The 18018-nt window shown below is 39.6% G+C and overlaps 1 protein-coding gene across 9 annotated transcripts in view; it reads left to right on the forward strand.

Moving 5' to 3' along the window:
• GLI3 (GLI family zinc finger 3) overlaps positions 1-18018 on the forward strand; it is a 206097-nt gene that overhangs the window by 107103 nt on the left and 80976 nt on the right. For all 9 annotated transcript variants that reach the window (XM_064419962.1, XM_064419954.1, XM_064419979.1 and 6 more), the window contains one exon: positions 4909-5014. In XM_064419962.1, coding sequence (XP_064276032.1) covers positions 4909-5014 — 106 coding nt within the window. The remainder of the gene's footprint in view (positions 1-4908; positions 5015-18018) is intronic.

Here is an 18018-nt window from a genome sequence, read left to right on the forward strand (position 1 = left end):
AGGAAGGAGATTTCACCTCAAGTGAAGTTATATGTGAGATAGAAATTTGTACCGGGTTTTGCTCTGACATGTAATTTGCTGAGCTGATTGTTCTAAAGACAAATGTGCTGAAGCATAATGAGGGCTTCCTATGTTGGGCTTGGGACCTCTGTTTTCTTGGCCCTGACTGCATGATACAGGTGCAGACATTGGGGCCACAGTGAGTGAGTTCAAGCCAGTGCAGGCATTTTCTATGGTTATTTCATTAGGGTTTGCCACATACAGTAGCAAATGTTTTCTTGATGTGCTGAGAAAGGCATCCTGCCATTTCAGCAGCCGTCTCCCTCAAGCGTTTGGCAGGAATCACAAGGTGCTTCAGCAAGTCAGCTAGCTGAGGGCAGAGTGTTTTACTCACATCACTATCACAGCCGACCTTTCCAAATGTAGTGATCACCTAAGTAAGGCATATTTGAGAGACCACAGAGTGTACAGAAGTTACTATGAACTTCAGTGAGCTTCGTAGCAGCCCTTCTGCCGTCTTCTCAGGGTGTTGCAGAGCACCTTTGAGCCAGCTAGCATCATCCCCCTTTCCAACAAGTCTTGCTGTGAATTGCATCTCATCAGACTTCAATTCAGGTTTGCTGTTCAGCATCAAGGATCATACATACCTGTCTTTTCTCCCTTTTTCCCAGTTTCTTTCTCTTGATGCTGCAGCAGAGACTTAGGTTGTCGACTTTGAGAGAACAAGAGTAGGTCTCTTCTTTTTTTCTGTATGGGAATGATTATAATTGGAGAGAGATGATCCTATTCACTTTTTTAAGAAGGTAAGAATGATTCTTGAACGAGAAATAAGAAGGCAGGTTTTGCACAACAGAAAGTCAGCATAAATTGACATATTTTCCAGAAAATCTCACAATGATAAAATTGATGAGTTTGTAGCATTACAGGCAGTTGTGTCTCACACCTTGTTTTAAGGAGACCCCGCTAGCAGTGCAGGACACAGGAGAGCATCTGAAGGAAGCTTTCAGCAGTAGGCAGCAGAGAATTCCAAAGGCGGCAATAGCTACCAAACTCAGCAATGTGTGAGCAATGTCTTCAAATGTATTTCCTGTGCTTTGGCATGTCCTTACAAGTTCTTGAAAACAGTGGAATTTATGCACAGAATCAAGTACTTCTACTGAGTTGAAGCTGAGGTTGCAAATACACAGCCAGCTTCTGTCCATGTACGGTACACTTACATCAGTCTCTGCAAGGATGTCATTGGCCCAGGAATTCACAGTTGCATTTGGATGTCTGTAAGAAAACTGCCTGGCATACTCTAGGTAAGTTTGCATCTTAGCCAGAATTTTTAAGGAAATAAGTTATCTCCTTAGCAGAATAGGAAGTTAGATTTATTTTGTGAGAGGAGTTTCTCCTTGCTGAAGGTAAGAGTTTTTTTCCTCACAGTTTAAATGAATTAATGAAAACATAGAGCATCTATCCTGTCTTTTGACACTGAGTTTTTCCCCTGGTTTTCTAGATAGTAAAGCATCTTACACAAACAACCATGAGTCAGATAGGTTCAGATTCAATTCTAGCCTGACTAGTCTCAGTTTTTTACTTAACTACAGTATCAATAACTGTGGCAGAATGTGCTGTTAATATTCTGATGGTGCCTTTAATGAAATAGTTACTGGGTGGGAAATGAAAAGTCAGTGTGAAACTGTCTACAGCCTCAGTTACTGCTTTGTAAACTTATTATCTATTTTGCATATAAATACGGTACAGTATAAAACGTCAACCAATTACATTTTATGCCATTTCAAGTGAATTCCAAGTGAAGCTCTGGACGATGGGTGCTTTGGCAGCTCTCTGATCTCAGTCTTTCCATATAAATATTCAGTGCTTTTCAAAGTGGAGTGGTCTCAGGCCCCCAAGCACGTAGAATTTACCAGCTGCTTTTGTGCTGAGGGCTGACCCAACATGGCAGGATTTGATTTCCATCTGTAAAATTGACTCCACCAGTTCTGTAGTTCTGTACATTTTTCTCCCTGTCTCCCATTTAGCATGTTAGTCTGCTGACAGTAGAGTACACAGCACTTAGCAGCTGGTTTGTGGAACCATCAGTCAGGAAATTGTATGATAAATAGGAGGTAGCCAGGTTTAGTGGCACTTTATTTTGCTTCAGCAGTTTTAGCCTGACTTTGGAAAAGTCATCATGTGGTTTTTCTTAAGGGTTGCAACAAGAGATGGCTACAGTGTAGTAACTTATTACACATACACTTGAGTTACGATGTTCACCAGCTGTATTGCTCATGTGTAAATAATAAACTGTGAGATGGATAATTATGTTGGGATTTGATATGCAGCTCTGCTCCGGACAGCTCAGGGCTGACAGAGACAGCTCCCTGTGCCATGATGGAGTACGGCTGTTTCCCAGATGGAAACTACAAACAAGATGCAACCAAGATATACAAAGGCGCTTAATGTGAGAGGACTCAAAAAGATGTTCTTAGAGATTTATAGCCCATGCATAAATAAAACTCATTGATGATCTGCACTGCATAAGCCCCACAGAGAAAAATACCTTTTTTGGGGTTGTTTAATACTAAGCTTCCATTTCTCAGTGGAAAGTAAATTAGACATTGAGGAGGGTCAAATGGTGTTTCACTACATAATTACTAGGACTGCTTTTAATGGGTAGGCGCTCAGGCTGGGAACGTTGGGACAGTGAGGAGGCCTGGCATCCGGAGTGGGATTTCATGTTTTGGCCAGGTGAACCACATCCTGTCTGACATGAATATGGGTAGCAAAATCTCTGTGGTCTTACCTGTGCTCTCCAGACTCACTCTTTGGAGGAGACACATAGGGCAGAGAAGGATTTGCCTGTGCATTTATGAGGGTGTAAGTTACTTCCTTGGAAGACTTTATACTCTAAAATGCTAGACATCTGCTTTCAAACCTCCTCCCTTTGGCTTATGCTGCTGTAGTCAAATACCAGTTTAGCAGGGAAGAGGGCAGGCAGGGAGATGTGCTAAAACACACTTCCCATGTCCCTTTTCCCCTCTGCCTTCCTGGGGAATGTCTTTCAGGAGGTGGCAGCAAGCATCCTCCACTTAGACAATGACAGTGTGTTCCCAATCATGTATGACCCTTTTTTTACCTCCATTGGAGACCATGAGTGCTTGGCATGGGGAGTGTAGCTCATAAAGATTGCATGCCAAGGTCCAGTTGGTGCAGCAGAACCAGAATTAAGAATACTGTGAGTTTGAGCTCCCTTATATCATAAGCCACAATTATTTTTCATTTGTGGTTCCTAAGTCAGTAAATGGCTGAAATGTGCTGTAGCTAGTTACATGCTGATGTCCTTTCACAAAATCAAGCTGTGTAACTGGACAGTCTCTGTCAGATAGTTTCCAGGCTTCCTTGAAATACTGGGAATATTTCCTCAGAAATTATTTCCCCCTTCATCCCCTGTGTGAATTCCCTCAGTGCAATGAGGTTTGTTCCTCTCATTCTTCCTGCACTTCAAAATGCAGTAATAAAGCAACCCAACTTTTTAAAAAATCATCATGAGGAAAAATCCTTTTCTTTTTTTAACGAACTCTAGTTGAGACCAGGGAACTACTTTCACAAATAATATCATCTAAGAGAAGGTTTACATTTTGATGTATAGGAAAGGTGGGAAATATAAAGAAAATATGCTTTCAAGAGCTGTGGGCAAAACTGGAGTAGAATTAGTTTTACTGCCAGTACATGATTGAAGTTTCCTTTTTTTTCTAGAAGCATTTTAGTAAATCCATGACATGACCTAATGTCTGTACTTCTCAGCCTTTGGTGTCAGATAAACACATGACATCACCCAAAGTGGCAATTGGGTAATGGTTGTGCAGGATCAGTTTGTTTCATGCCGCTGGAGGTGCTTAACATTTCCTTGGAATTGTGAGCATTTGGGAGGCAGTGGTGAGCAGTGTGTAGTATTTTGAGGCACACAGATCACGGCGGTGTGCTGGTGAGGAGGGCTGTGTTCTCTGTGAGCTGTGCCCCTCGAAGCTGGGGGGAAGTCCAGCTGCAGAAGCCGTGGGGAGGGCGGGCCGGTGCCTGACTCCTCAGGGCAGAGCCCATGGGGTGTCAGGGGCACATTCCCCCTTTTGTCAGCCTATCTCCAAGGCTCCCCGGAAGCAGCGGGAAACAGGAGTTCTGACAGCTGCAAAATCCCCATCCTGTGAAAGCCATGGAGGACATAGAGCAGGGGAGTTTACTGCACCCATGAATCCCTGGGTTTCCAGTGATGGGGACAAAGAAAGTACCCTTCCTTGTCAAGAGCTGGGTGTGAAATTAGTCCCTCTGTCCTCACACACATTCCTCCAGCTTCAGCCATTGGTGTGGTGCAGTTAAATATCTCCAATATGGCCTTTCCTAGTCACATTTGCCTTCGAACATGATTGTCAAATTTACTCCAGATTTACTTCCTTTCTCAGCATGTCACTTCAGTTTGGCTTTCTGTTGTAGGCCTGTGTGTACATCTCTGAGGATATATGTTTTTATTGCATTGTATTCTCTGCTTAGGCTTTTTTTCCTGGGATGATTTTTTTCTTGTTTTAATACAAAATAAAATCAGGAATGCTTATGAAAGCTGTGATGGTCCTTTTGATCTGGTACTTCGCATATGGGCACATAATTATTTATTAAAGACTTCTTTAATGCCCTTTTCCATTTAAGCTATAAAAAGAGAATATTAAAATTAGTAAATACATATTCATGCAAACACTGTGGGCCAAATTCTCCTCTCAGACAGAGCTGACTGATAGCAGCATGGAAGGAGATTGTGACCCCTAAGTCATAGCACTCTTAACACATGCTTTTCAGTAACTGTTCTGTCTTTATGAATGTTGTTTTTAAAGAATCATTGGAGATATTCAGATCTGGGAACCTCATTTGTTTTTTCAGATCCTCCTCACCTTTTTCCAGCATTCCACCCTCCTGTACCAATTGATGCAAGACATCATGAGGGACGCTACCATTATGAACCATCTCCCATTCCTCCTCTGCATGTGTGAGTATTCAGTGTTCCCCCTTGCTTCCTGAAAGAATGGACAAATACATGAACCTTTGCAATGCTTGAAACCATGTACCTGGAGTAGTTTTCCAGTCTTTTCAGAGTGCATGATGTACTTTTGGAAAGCATTGAGATTATCTTTTCATAAAGCAAAACCCATGCTGGTGCTTGAGGAATTCCTGTTATAATAGGTAGCTGGCATAGGTTACCTATGTCTTTTGCTGACATCTGTTCTGTAGTACATCATTCTGTAAAGGCTAAATTAAAAAGGGCTGAGCCCTGTGAAATACAGCCAGATAAACATGTATTTAATCTGTATTAAGCTTGGTATTCTTCATGGCTAAAATTTCCTTTCATGCCAAAGGTTTGTTTACAAAACAACCATTAGGTTGGTTTTCTTCCCTAGTGACTGCTATGAAGCATAATGAAATTTTTAGTAAATTTTCTTAGTCCCTGTTGTGTGCACATATAGGCAATCGGTTGATTGATGGGAATGTCACCCAAACAAAATGGTAAATGTGATAGAGCACATGGTTTACACAAAGATAAAAGAAATGAATACCAGTGATAACATGCATAGAAAAGGGTGGTAGTGGTGAAATCCTGTAGAAATAAATTTTATCTTATTCCATATGGGGAGACGGATATCAGCATTGCAGAATAAACCAGTAGATGTGTCCAGAAAACTGCTAAATACCATTTAAAATGGAGCTGAAAAGCAGGGCTTGGTACTTCACTAAAAGGCTTGATGTATACATTTAATCATATCTACTAATCACCTCTCACACTGAGGAAATACAAGAAGAAAAGCACAAGTAATACTTTGAAGAATAATGCTAGTTGTTTAGATGGCAGATTGCTTTTCTATGGCTATTAGTTACAGCTGTGTAATTACATATATGCAGAAGAAAAATGAAGTTGTTTTAAAACAAGTCCTCCTCTGTGAGCAGAATTAATTGATATTAACAATCCTAACTATATGCCCAAGTACACACACAATATTTTACTAACAGTTTTTTTGGGTCAGTCTTCTATTACTGAATTGTAATTTCAGAGCAAATTTGCCTGGAGGTAAGTAATAAATCTGTGTTGCAGTCTTCTTGGGCATTAGAGGAAAAGTGGGTATTTATAGAAAAAGAGAGCACAGAAGTTTGTGATTTATTCCTCAGGGTTCCTGAGATGCATCACCATTTACACCACAATCTACCACATAATAAAGTACACTCAAATACATGCTTAAATTTGCTGCTAACTACTGTTGTAAGCTGAAGGTGGCAGGATCAGACAGTCATTACAGGGTCATCCTAGATTTTGCATTGCAGTCAATATTCTACATGGATGGATGTTTTTGGAAGCTGGGCGCGATGATCCTGCTCATTCTGAAGCTAGTGGGGAATTTGCCTTTCTCTTTGTATAGGGCAGATGGGGTAGGGAGTTTTAACCTGCATCAGCAGAGGACCATCATCCAAGACACAAGTACTGTCTACCAGCTTGGAAGAGGCTTCTTGAAGTTCTGTGCCATGTGGAATCCTTCCTGCATTTGCTGAGCTGAGCCCTCCCTGGAGCTTTAGTCCCATGAACCCCGTCCACAGCATGGCACCCAAAGCCTGCAGCAGGGCTTTTGGGTGGGTAGACCAGTGCCACCTGCTTTAGGTGACAGTGGGAAATCAGGACTAGCAGTCTACACTGCTCTCAGTGCCAAGACTTCTGTAAGAGCCCCAGAAGATGTTGGAAATGCCTCTTTCATACCTTGATTTGCATTCAGAGATAGTCCCATCTGACCCCAAAATCATGTTGCTTCTATGGAAAGGTGCCTTGCTGTGTGTGCTGGGCACCCCTGCTCCCTGATTGAGTGGCGATTCTGCTGGGCCCTGCAGAGGAAAGGAGGTCTTAGCCAGATGCAATGACTGCAAGTAGCTGCTTTAAAAATGTACTCTTATATCAGCCCAAGGTTTAAACTCAAAATTGCCTTTATATTGGCCATTTTCCCCCATTAACTTCTGTTGATTCTTTTGCTCATTTGGTTTATGTCACCATTGGAATGATGAGCTGCAGTGACCCTTGGAGCTGTTGTAGTTGGTGTAATTAAATATAAATAGGCAATTAAGCAACTTCAAAAAACAATCATTTAGCCTTCAACATCTTTGTATATGTTATGGCTTGTCATGCTTTTGCAGTTTTCAGGAAAATAGATTAATGTAGATACGTGTGAGGTAGGCATCCAGTGCTTTTCTTGCAAGTTTTACAGAGCTGGGTGTTAGTAGCACTTAGGATCACCCGGGATCATTTGGAGCCATTACTTGAACTGCTGTCCTAGTACCCATTAAAAAATAAAAAAGAACTGAATTGAGAAAGTATTTGAGAATTCTGAGAGAAAATGGCAAGAAACCAGTCAGGAAGCAAATGTTTACCTACAGCTTCAACAATGACTTCATTGTATGAGTGGTTTTCTCCTCAGCTTTGTAGTACTCTCAAATGTGTGTATGTAATATAAATTAAGAAAAAAATGAAAAAGGCATGATTTTAGTTATCCAAGCTCCTTGAAATATGTTCCACAACCTGTCAAGCCTTAGTGGAATTAGTTTAGGTGTAATACAAATGCAGAAAAAATGTGAGGAGGGCCTTGTCTGCATGGTACCTACAGTGTCTGCACATAATTTTGAACACTGGTCAAGTGAAAGAGAAAAAAGAAAGCAGGAATTTTAAAGATGTTACAGGGCTCTTACATACTTGCAGCTCTAAAAAGGTATATGTATATATGTCTATGTGATTCTTATAGTTTAATTGCTGATGGACAGCACTGTTCCATCCCAAACTTCAGCCTGGAGCCAAATTTTATAATTTGAGTTATAAACCCTTAAAATAAGGGCTTATGTTTATGATGGAATTGCTGACAGATGCTTATGTATAGTAGGACTGGCAGGCATTGCTGTAATTATGCCATTGTATCCTATCATTAAAGATTTCAATTGAAAGAGGTTTATAAATTGCTCTTCCTCTTAGATAAACCACCCTACATTAAGGCATCAACGATATGGTGCAGAATTAAATTAAAATCTCATAAAATGAAATATGTTCTGTATTAGCTGTTTGACACTTAATTTGCCTCTGAATGAGTAGAGGAAATCACAAATTAACCTGCCTTTGTTTTTCCAGCCATGGCTTATTACATGTTAGAACAACTGCAATTACAGCCCAATAATAACCCCCAACCCTTATGAATATGTACTGAAATGTGTCACTTTGTGTTACCAAAACCTGTTAGGACTGTGTAGTTATCTTGGAATTTCTACAGTACACATCTCTGGTTTATACTTCAGGAAGATGTATGAAACTTGAGTTGTTCTTCAGCAGCAACGGATGAATGGCAGACTTGAGGCTGGGGCTTGTGTTTTCCTTTTATTATTGTGTTTTCTTTTCATTACTGTGTTTTCTCAAATTCAGTTTAAAAAATCCAGTAAACTGTAATTCAGTTTTGCTGCTTTACATTGAACTAGGAGGTTAAATTTTGTGATAAACACCATATGATTAAAACAAACCAAAAGTAGCCTGTCTTTAGTAATCACATTCCCTGCTTTGTTTTCCTTTGTTGTTTTTGTCCAGCTTTTTCCTAATTTCCAAAACTGATTTCTAAAGTATGGTATTAAAGGAGGAGCTGAAGCTTACCTCTGTTTGGGTCCTTGACATCTGCTAGGTCATCCATTAGAGTGTGATGGCTTCTCTGGCTGGTGTGCAGTGATTCAAAATCATGCCACTAATGAGGGTGTTTATTTGAAATGAGTACCATGAGTATGCTATTTTTCTTCAAGATCCAAATCACAGATTTATTATTGGCTAACTCTTCCAGTTGCATGATGTCTTTGTTTGGAATGAGAGTTATTAGTAGTGAGCAGAAGAAGAAGGATGTCTTGTCTATTGTTATGACAGTGCAAGTGTAAATAACTTCACAGTCCCACAAAATCTGTCTTTGCTAGGATGAGATTTTTTATTTGTTAATTAAAAAAAAAAATCTCCGAAGACAGAGGCAAAATTCTACTGATGGATTTAAATTCAGCAATTTAGGAAGCTGCAGTTCTTGGCCATTCATTCATTCCCATGCTTCAACCAAGTTGCATCAGTAGGTTTTTCCCAGTATGCTTCATTTCAAGGTTGAATTGGACAGCCTTTGAAGGTGACCAATCCTGACACCTTCAGGCACTGTTACTGTGGCTGTGGAGGGAACACACTCCTGCAGAGATGAGGCAGAAGACAACATTGGCAATATCAGGAATGGCTCTGGGGCAGTGGCTTGTACATCTTGGAGTGGTAAATGCATGTGTTGAAGGAGGCTAGTGGAAAGCTAAAGTTTCAGGGCCAAATGCATTGCAAGATGCATCATGCATGTTTGAAAATATTCATCCATTTAGTCTCCATCTCTTTCTGCCATCACTTTTTGCCTTAGCTCTGGATTACACATGAGGAAGAGTGAACAGGTAAATGTATGGGAAGGTGCTCCACATATGCCTACAGTCGGGGTAGAATGCCTTTGCCAGGAGGAAGTTGCATGGTGCAGTTTGTGTATTTTAGCTTCCTAGGATCAGCAGTATTCCAAGCTCCTTTTTTGTTTTCCTAACTGCTGATTGAGACTAGCAAGTTTGGCACTCTTACGCCCTGAAATGATGCATGTGCAGAGAACTGTGCATGTGCCTAACATGAATGCCTTGAACAGATATTTTGAACTTTCTCAATGCTCTGGTACTAAACCAAAGCATGTGTTTTACTTGCAGTCAGCTCCAAGTTGATAAAAAGGGAGTCTAATTCTTAGATATGTTACTTCATACGTAGTTTATACACACATCAGTTACACAAGGGTGGAAAGAAAAGTCAGGCCCAGACACTCAGCTTTCATCATCATCTGATTTTGGACCATGCAGCAAATAGGGGATGCCCAAATGTGAGAAGATTAAAGCATATCCTTGATTATGAGAGAAACTGCTAGTCACACATTTGATAGGATGTTTATTTTTTCCCAGCCTTGTCACTGACATTATGATTTTTCTTTTCATTTTCATTTCTAAGCTCTAATTTATTTTTTAGGATCTGTGTGTTTAAACCTCTTAAATCTTTTACCTGCTGCTTTACCTCAGTGTACCTCTAAGCTGTAGAGTTGGCAAGGAGTTTGTCAGCTTGTCAGAGCATTCATTGATCCTTTCACAGTGGGAAGGAGAGCCCCACCCAGCATGAAAAACATCACTCATTGAATTGGCTTTAATTACTTTAAGACTTGGAATGGGTTTTATGGTTTAGCCAGGAGCCATCAAAGAAGAAAGACTGGGAAGCTCTTGGGACATGAAAAGATGACTGTAGTTACAGCTTCCCAAAATCATCCGTGAAAGTATTTTCTTTAAACAGGAAGAAATCTTGTATTAAATGTGAAACACCCCAAGAAACCTGTCTCTGGAAGTGAAGTGCAGCGTGCAGAATAAGCAGCTGCTCATAGCCTGGAGGATTTTTATAGCAGGTCTCTGAGAAGGAATCAGCATGGTCTGGTGACTCGTTAAGTTATACAGAATTTGTTATGTGCCGTGGATACGCATGTTGTAGGCTCTGCACGCAGAGCCTGCAGAGGTGTATCCCTCTTTCCTTAGTGATTATTCAGGGAAGTAAAATACCAGGGCCAGATGCCCACACATAAACTTCAGCAGATAGTTTTCTTTCAATGACAGACCTTTTACAAAGCTTGGGAATAGGAAGCTTCTGTCTAGGCTAAAACTGTGTTGTCTCAGTCAGTGTATAGTTTTGCATCATTTAAAATAGTGAATCAGTGTTTTGTTCAGCTGTTCATTCTTATGTAGTGGTATTTTACCTTAAGATTTGCAGATTCTCATAAATTCTCCTTTGTTAGCTTTGTAGTGCTTGCAGAATAGCTTCAGAAAGAGAGTGTTTTCAAAAACTATCTGAAAGTGCAAAAAGTTTGGAAAGCAAATTAGTAGTGGCATATATTGAATTGCAGAAAAAAAGGATAAATTTTTCTTTTAAATTTTTAATTCTGAGCTACCTTTTAAAGGAAAAATGTAGGTTAAAATGTGGATAAAAATAGTTAAATATTTTTGATGTAGCTGTTTTACGTAAGTTGTTACATTCATTTGTTTAGGTAAACTGCAGTCTGAAGTTACTGCACAGTCAATTCTACTCTTCTATATTTCTCACTGATTTGCTCTCTCTCTTCTAGGAAAAAGCAGTATTTAGGAAAAACTATCTTATTTAATTTCTGCTGAAAAAGAAATTTTAGATCAAATAAGGATTCACTGCTAAAATCCATTCCCATTTTAAGCCAGTACATTTACATGAAAGTCAACAGAATTGCCTCTAAGCACACCAGATTACATTTGCTTCACAGCATTCAACTGTTTCTGTGGTGGGTAATACTTTGTGACATAATCATTTTCTCTGGAGTAGCTAATTGTAATGCCAAGGAACTACAGATTTATAAAGGAGAAACAATAACAGCAGATAAATATTGCGTTAACTGAGGCTCTGTTCTTTTTATACAGCCAGCTTGATTTTGGGCTGTCTGGGGAAGTTGCAGCAATTGAAATTAGAGGAAAATTTTGGTAAGATTTTTAATGTAGAAGGAAGAGCTTGTAAAACATAATGGTTTGTTTTGTTGAAAATCCTTAGTAGAAAGTTCCCCCAAATCTTTGGTTCTTTTTTTTTTTTTTTTTAATGTTGAGAAAAGCGCTCGAGTGGCAGCAGCCCCCAGCCCTAATGAGCAAGACGTGCCTCCAGTGGCTGGCAGCTGGCTGGCCACCTCTCTTCAACACTCCGCAGTACAACCGTGCGCAGGGCATCCTGCCGGTGTGATACAGGAGGAAAAATTGGGAAAAGCCCTCGGGAACACTCCCGTGGTGGTCTAAAGGGGATCGGTTGCCTCCTCTCCGCCTGATACATCGAGAGGCACAGGTTTGTCCAGTGGAGCCAAGTTCAGCAAAAGGGATTCTTAAGGAGGTTTTTATGAATTACGCTGTTGCAGAGGAGCAATTCCACGGCTTATCGGCAGTGAGGTGTCTATCAGCACTGCCACTTAGCTGATTTACCCCGTCTGGGCAGTTAACAGTCCTTAGATGAATTCTTGGCTGCCAGTGAGAAGTGGTTCCCTAAGGCGGGCTTTCAAACCAGCGTGAATTAAGGGATGATGGAAGCAAAAAGAATGGCCAGCAAAGTTATGCCTCAGGTCACCGTTCTATGTAACATTTTTTCTGTAAACTGACGAATAACTAGACATGATTTCAAGTTGTTTGGGTGCTTGCTGTGTGCAGATGTGTATACAAGTGTGCAAATTTGTGTGTGTGTGTGTTTGCATGCATCCACATAATAGGGTGAATATCTTTGCTTACATTTGTCATGGACTGAAAATTTTAATCTCTGCAGTTAAAACTAATGCAAGGAGCTACTCAGAGCTTGAGAGGGATGGAAAATTAGAGGGAAAATGTTAACAAAATGCATAGAAAAAAATGTTCAATGGCAAAACCTTTGAGAACATGTAGATCATTACCTTAATTTAACATTTAAACAAAAGTGTATAGAATAGCTACAATGCTTGAGTTCTGCTGCTTGAAATTTCTATTATCTCATTCTGTTATCAGCTGCAAAGAATGCAAGCTCTAAATATAGTGCACATTCAAAGGCTCTGAGCCTGTGGTTTCTTGGACAAAATTCCTGTGTTCTTTGTGCCGTAGTCAGCAGTATTAGTTGAGTGAGCAGATATTGACTGTGGTATTCACGTGCAGTGAACCAGAAGCAAGCCAACTCTATAGAGGCTGCTGTCAAACTTGTTGCAGTAGCCTGTGAGGTACTGGACTGTGACAGACTCCTTTTTTTTATCACAATTCTTCCACTCATGTTAAATCTTGCTTCAAAGAGAGCTGAAATGTTACAGTCTTTGTGGGGATTTTTTTTTTCTTTTTCTTCTTTTAAAGTGTACCTGTGAGATTCTTGTGTTGTGAATTGGAAGTTCCCTAAAGTTAGACTAGGTATAAACTCCAAGAAATGTGAGTGATGAGTAGCATGTGTTTTAGGATCATAGAGCATCTTCATCACACTCTCACACTTATCTTTCCCTGACTTAGAGTCCATCCTCCCCCAACAAAGACATCAAGTCCTAGAATATTGGAGTATGGATTGAATGTAGTTGACACTTTTTCTTTCCCAAAGGATGAAAAAACACAAGTTAAATTAACACCTTGTTTTTGGCATCACCTACTCATCCTACTATATATTTACATGTGTGTGTGTGTGTGTGTGTGTGTGTGTGTAAGTCTATATTTGTTTACATATCTGTAAGAAAACTGGCTGTTGAAGCTGTGCTTCTGAGGTGTAGGAAACTAACTAGCTGTCCCTTGCATATTCTGTGTTATGTGATGCTAGGAAAAAACCCCAATGATACCTTAATTTCACTGAAAGTGTTGTGTTTTGTGTTCAAGGGGTTTCTCATCACTGCGCCTCAGGCTAGGCTGAGCTATCATTGATGACTGATGTTATTGATTAATGGAGGAAACAATTTAAGGAAAAATGTTATTTTGTTTGATTTTTACTTTTAGGATGCATGACCAAGAAATGGCTTTATTTCAGAGTAATGTTCACATTGAAGTTGGGTCCTATGAAGTTGCCACTGAAGAGCAGGTGGTTAATCCCTTCCAGCACCAAATGTGTAGGTCTGAATTTATAATAGATTACAACTGCATTTGTGGTCAGCTTTATAGGTGCATTGGCAATTTTCTGGAGGCTCTGTAGAGGTTAGACACAGAGGCAAACGTCCTGCAGCCCATGAGTCAGGAGTACAAAGCTCCTGAAGGAATGAACTAACCTATCATCTTCTTGAAAGCATTATTTATGAGGTGTTGTGACCATTGGTGTTAAGGATCAACAGAAAATTAGGGAGTATTTCACATAAGGGAGAATTTCTAAACATATCAGATTTAAGTGGCTATCTCTTTAAAGATACACATCTTTCAGTCCTGTATCTCCTGTTGAAATTCAGCCTAGATTTATCATGCCTTTTCCACTGGCCCGTGGAAGAAAAGATTGATAGTCTAGTCCAGTTTATAGAGGCCACCAACGCAAATAGCCCCATTTAACAACACTGTAGACAGATTTGGCAGAGAGATCAGTAGCTGAATGACCAGGGGCAATCAGGTGTTCTCTGCTTTACCCTGGAAGATCACTATCAGCATATATCATCAAGACAGTACCAAGAAAGCTTGTGTAACCTGCCTCTGTCTTCCTCTGCCTTGCTTGTTCCTTGGACATTAGGCTTCCATCCTGACACCTTTTTTGGGAACTGTGTTTCTCCTCCTGTGATTAGATTGAATTGCAGAGATGCTGAGGGAGCAGACGTGTGACTTCTGCAGGTGTGTTCCAAGCTGTCCAGGTTGTTCCCCTTAGGGTTTTCATTTATACATCCAGCTACCTATTCTGTTTAGATCACTAATAATGCTTCCAGCATATAGATAATGAATTTATATCACAGATTTCAAAACTGAATTTACTACTTTTCAAAAAAAGTATGCATCCAGAATATTAATTTCCATTATGCTTGTTGTTCAAAGTTACAGCTTTGCCTGGGAAATGTTTTTTAACTCCAGTTTTTCACACAAATAGAACAAGAATAGCAGTGCAAGGAATTTCTCTCTTTTTCTTTTGATGGCTATAGTTTTCCAGCCATTATATATTTACCATTTGTTAGGACTAACTTGTATTCTGGACTCTGTAGCAGCAAAATGTCTTTTAGTGCGTACAAGTTACAAATATGGCCTGACAGAGATGAGACTTCTCAGTCTGGCATGAGAACTGAGTGTTTTCCTGATCTTCTCTGATTGCACCTCAGCCAGCTCCCAAATCTTTGTTACTGGCAGAGAAAATACAAGCAGGGGCTATTAGCAGAATGTCTTTCTTCTCCCCTTTTACCTTAGCAGAATTCACCTTTGATGTAAGTGGTGCTTCATATACCTGTGAATCCTCCTGCTCTCGTGACTGTTGGTGCTGATCTGTGACTGGCACACCTGCTGTTTGAGGTGGTGTTTGGAAGAAGCTTGGAAGTCATATTTTCATAAGGTCACCCCTTGACTCCAGTCCTGGGTACAACATAAATATATACTGTACAGCTGATATTGTCACTCAGGTGCACTCTCAAAATGGCTTTTCTTTCCCACATCATGTATTTGTCCAGGGGAAGGGGGGAAAGATGCGTATCAGAAAATAATCCATGTGTTTTAGATATAAATGTATATATGTAGAATTTTATTCAGGAGTTTGTGTAGATTTGTATAATCTATTTTTTTTTTCCTGGCTGCATGTAGTTTTAGATGAGAAATTCTAGCTGATACTCTATTCACTAACAGTCACTAATCCCTGTGAATATCAATTTTGGGCTGTCTGTTGATGACAGTATAGAGGTTTGAAGCAAATCCAACCATACCTGAACAGAAATTATTAATGCTGAACCTTCATATCACTGTTTTGTCAGGACTGTAGTCCTGTAAAGTTAGAATTGTAGTAAAATGTTCGCTTCACAACCAAGTATGTGTAGCAAGTGCAATAGGAGAAATATTCAGTTCCTGAATTTCTGTTTTGTTATTGCCAACTTTGTTTTGCTTTAAACAGTGAAGTTATTTTATTGTATAAAAAATTAAAGAAAATATTTCTTCTTCCCCAAATCACAGTTTAGTAATATTGTGAATGTGTCTTAGAGTAGGCACTGGAAATGAAAGGATTTGTTTTGGTTTGGTTTTGAAATTGGAAAAAGAGTGTTTCTGAGCATCACAGAACCAGTTTTGAGGACAGTGTTCACTTGAAGGTAATGCGAGAAACTTTTCAGGTGCTTTTCCAGAAGAAGGAACACCTGTCTTAATGGGTGGAAGGGAAGAAGAGAAGCTAAAATTTGCTGGAACAATAGTGAGCATAGCATTCTTGAGTTTGAGGTAGGGAGGGTTTAGGCAAATCATAAGTGAATGAATGAGATGATGAGAAAGGCTCCAAAGTACTAAAAGTGATGAAAGCTTCATTCTCTAAAAACAAAAAACCTGCTAAATTATGAGAGTAATAACACATTAATTAAAAACATTGTTTTTCAAGAGAACAGAGTGTTTGTGACATTCATATATCAGTTGTTTTCAAAATTTAATTTTAGTGTTATGGGTCATGACTTGCGCATGAGTTTTTTTGAGATTTAGGGCAAGCCTCAAGCTCTTCCTTCTGGTCAGATAATCCCCCAGGTGGATGCAGTAATCTGGTCCTCATGCTGTGGGAGTGGATCCTAATTAGCAATGCTGTTTTTTCACAGAGTATTCCTGCACACAGGCAGGAGTACTCTTTGCATGCAGATTGCAGATTTTCATCTGTGAATGGTAGAGAGAGAAATGAGGAGTAGTTGTAGAAACCATTTCTACTCTCTTAGCTTTGTACCATTTAGTTGTTTTTCGTCTTCTCCCAGTCATGCCTGTGTGTATGTATGTGTACTTTCTCTGCCCTACCAAGGTTATCTTTAAAGATCTGCAGGCATTTTCTGAGTGTTTTTGAACCAGTTCACTATTTACTGGTATATTGCTTTTATAGAGGTCGTCTTTGATGAGTTTTTTGTCATATGTGCCCACTGAAGTTTCAGTGTACTCAAGCATTAGAAAAGCCACTATTTGAGTGTCTTTGTTTTCTTTGTTGAGCTGTTTATTTTGCTTTCTTCCCACACAGTTCCCTGGCCTTGCTCTGACAACTGCTTTTCTGCATGAATTACATTCCTCGGGGCCGCAAGTCTCCTAATTCTTCCAGTCGATTTGATTCCTGCCTGTGTGATTAGTCCTCTGCTCCAACACAGTTGGTCTTTGCCAAGCAGGCTGCTTGCTAAGTGCCTTTAACATGAAGACCTAACTACATTTTTTAACCTCATTAGTGTGTAGGGCACTGCTTCATTCTGGCTTAATAACATGGCCACTATTGAATCATCACTTGCTCTAAAACAGGTTACAAAAAGGTTACCTAAGTTGTCTGTTTTTCTTTTTGTATGACTGTGCTTTTGCTGGGTTTCTTTCAGCTCATGTCCATTATCTACTATGTAAGTTGCTTTTTTGAAAGGAGACACGCAGATTGTACTGGTGTAGATTTATGATGTTACGAAATTTTATATTTGTATGTTCAAAAAGAAACTCAGCACCTATTTGGAAATAGCAAAACTAAATTATAAAACCAGTAAGAAAACGTGGGTTTGGAAGAAAATGGGAAGAAGGCTTGGGGGAAAAATTTCCTACTTGTTTCAGCTTTAGAATTATAAAGATTTCATGCTCACCAGTTTAAACACAAGCTTTGTACTATAATGCTGGATTTATAGCAATGCAGCCACAGTCTGCATGGCTTCACTTTGTCTTGTGGGTTCAATTTTTAGCTGAATGTATTGCCACTAAAATTTATTTCAGTGACAGCTGTGTATAAACTTGAAAGGAAAAGACATTCCTGGGTTTCCAAATGTTGTAAAGGCAGCAGAAAAGTTTCCTAAGAAGATGGTTTCACTGGGGAGGTGGGGGAAGAAAGGAGGCAGTGGGTCACATGCCACTTGTGATGGTGCATTTGTGCAGTTGCATAGCACAGCCACTCAGAGGGTGAGACTTCATGATTAATGGTGTTTATTCTTGACAGAAGCCTCCTTTATTTATCTGCAGTATAGTTTAGTGATTTTATCAGTCACCTGAATGAAAAATATTCAGTCATACCAATATTGCAGTGTAAATTGAGTAGAGTCACTTTTTATTATATCTTTCAGCCTTATCATCTGCACAGTAATTTTCTAGCAGGGGTTTGATATAGAAAGGCTGGATTTAGCTGTACTTGACACAAAGCCTCTTCAATTTCCTCTAAAAGTTCAGGCTACTCTTAGAAATGTGTATAAATATATATATATAAAAATATATATTAAAAAATATATAACCCTCTTATCCAAGCAATTTCAGTATTTGAAAGAATAAAGATAAAATGCG

Source organism: Passer domesticus, chromosome 1 (assembly GCF_036417665.1).
Source record: "Passer domesticus isolate bPasDom1 chromosome 1, bPasDom1.hap1, whole genome shotgun sequence".
NCBI classification, from domain to species: Eukaryota; Metazoa; Chordata; class Aves; order Passeriformes; family Passeridae; genus Passer; species Passer domesticus.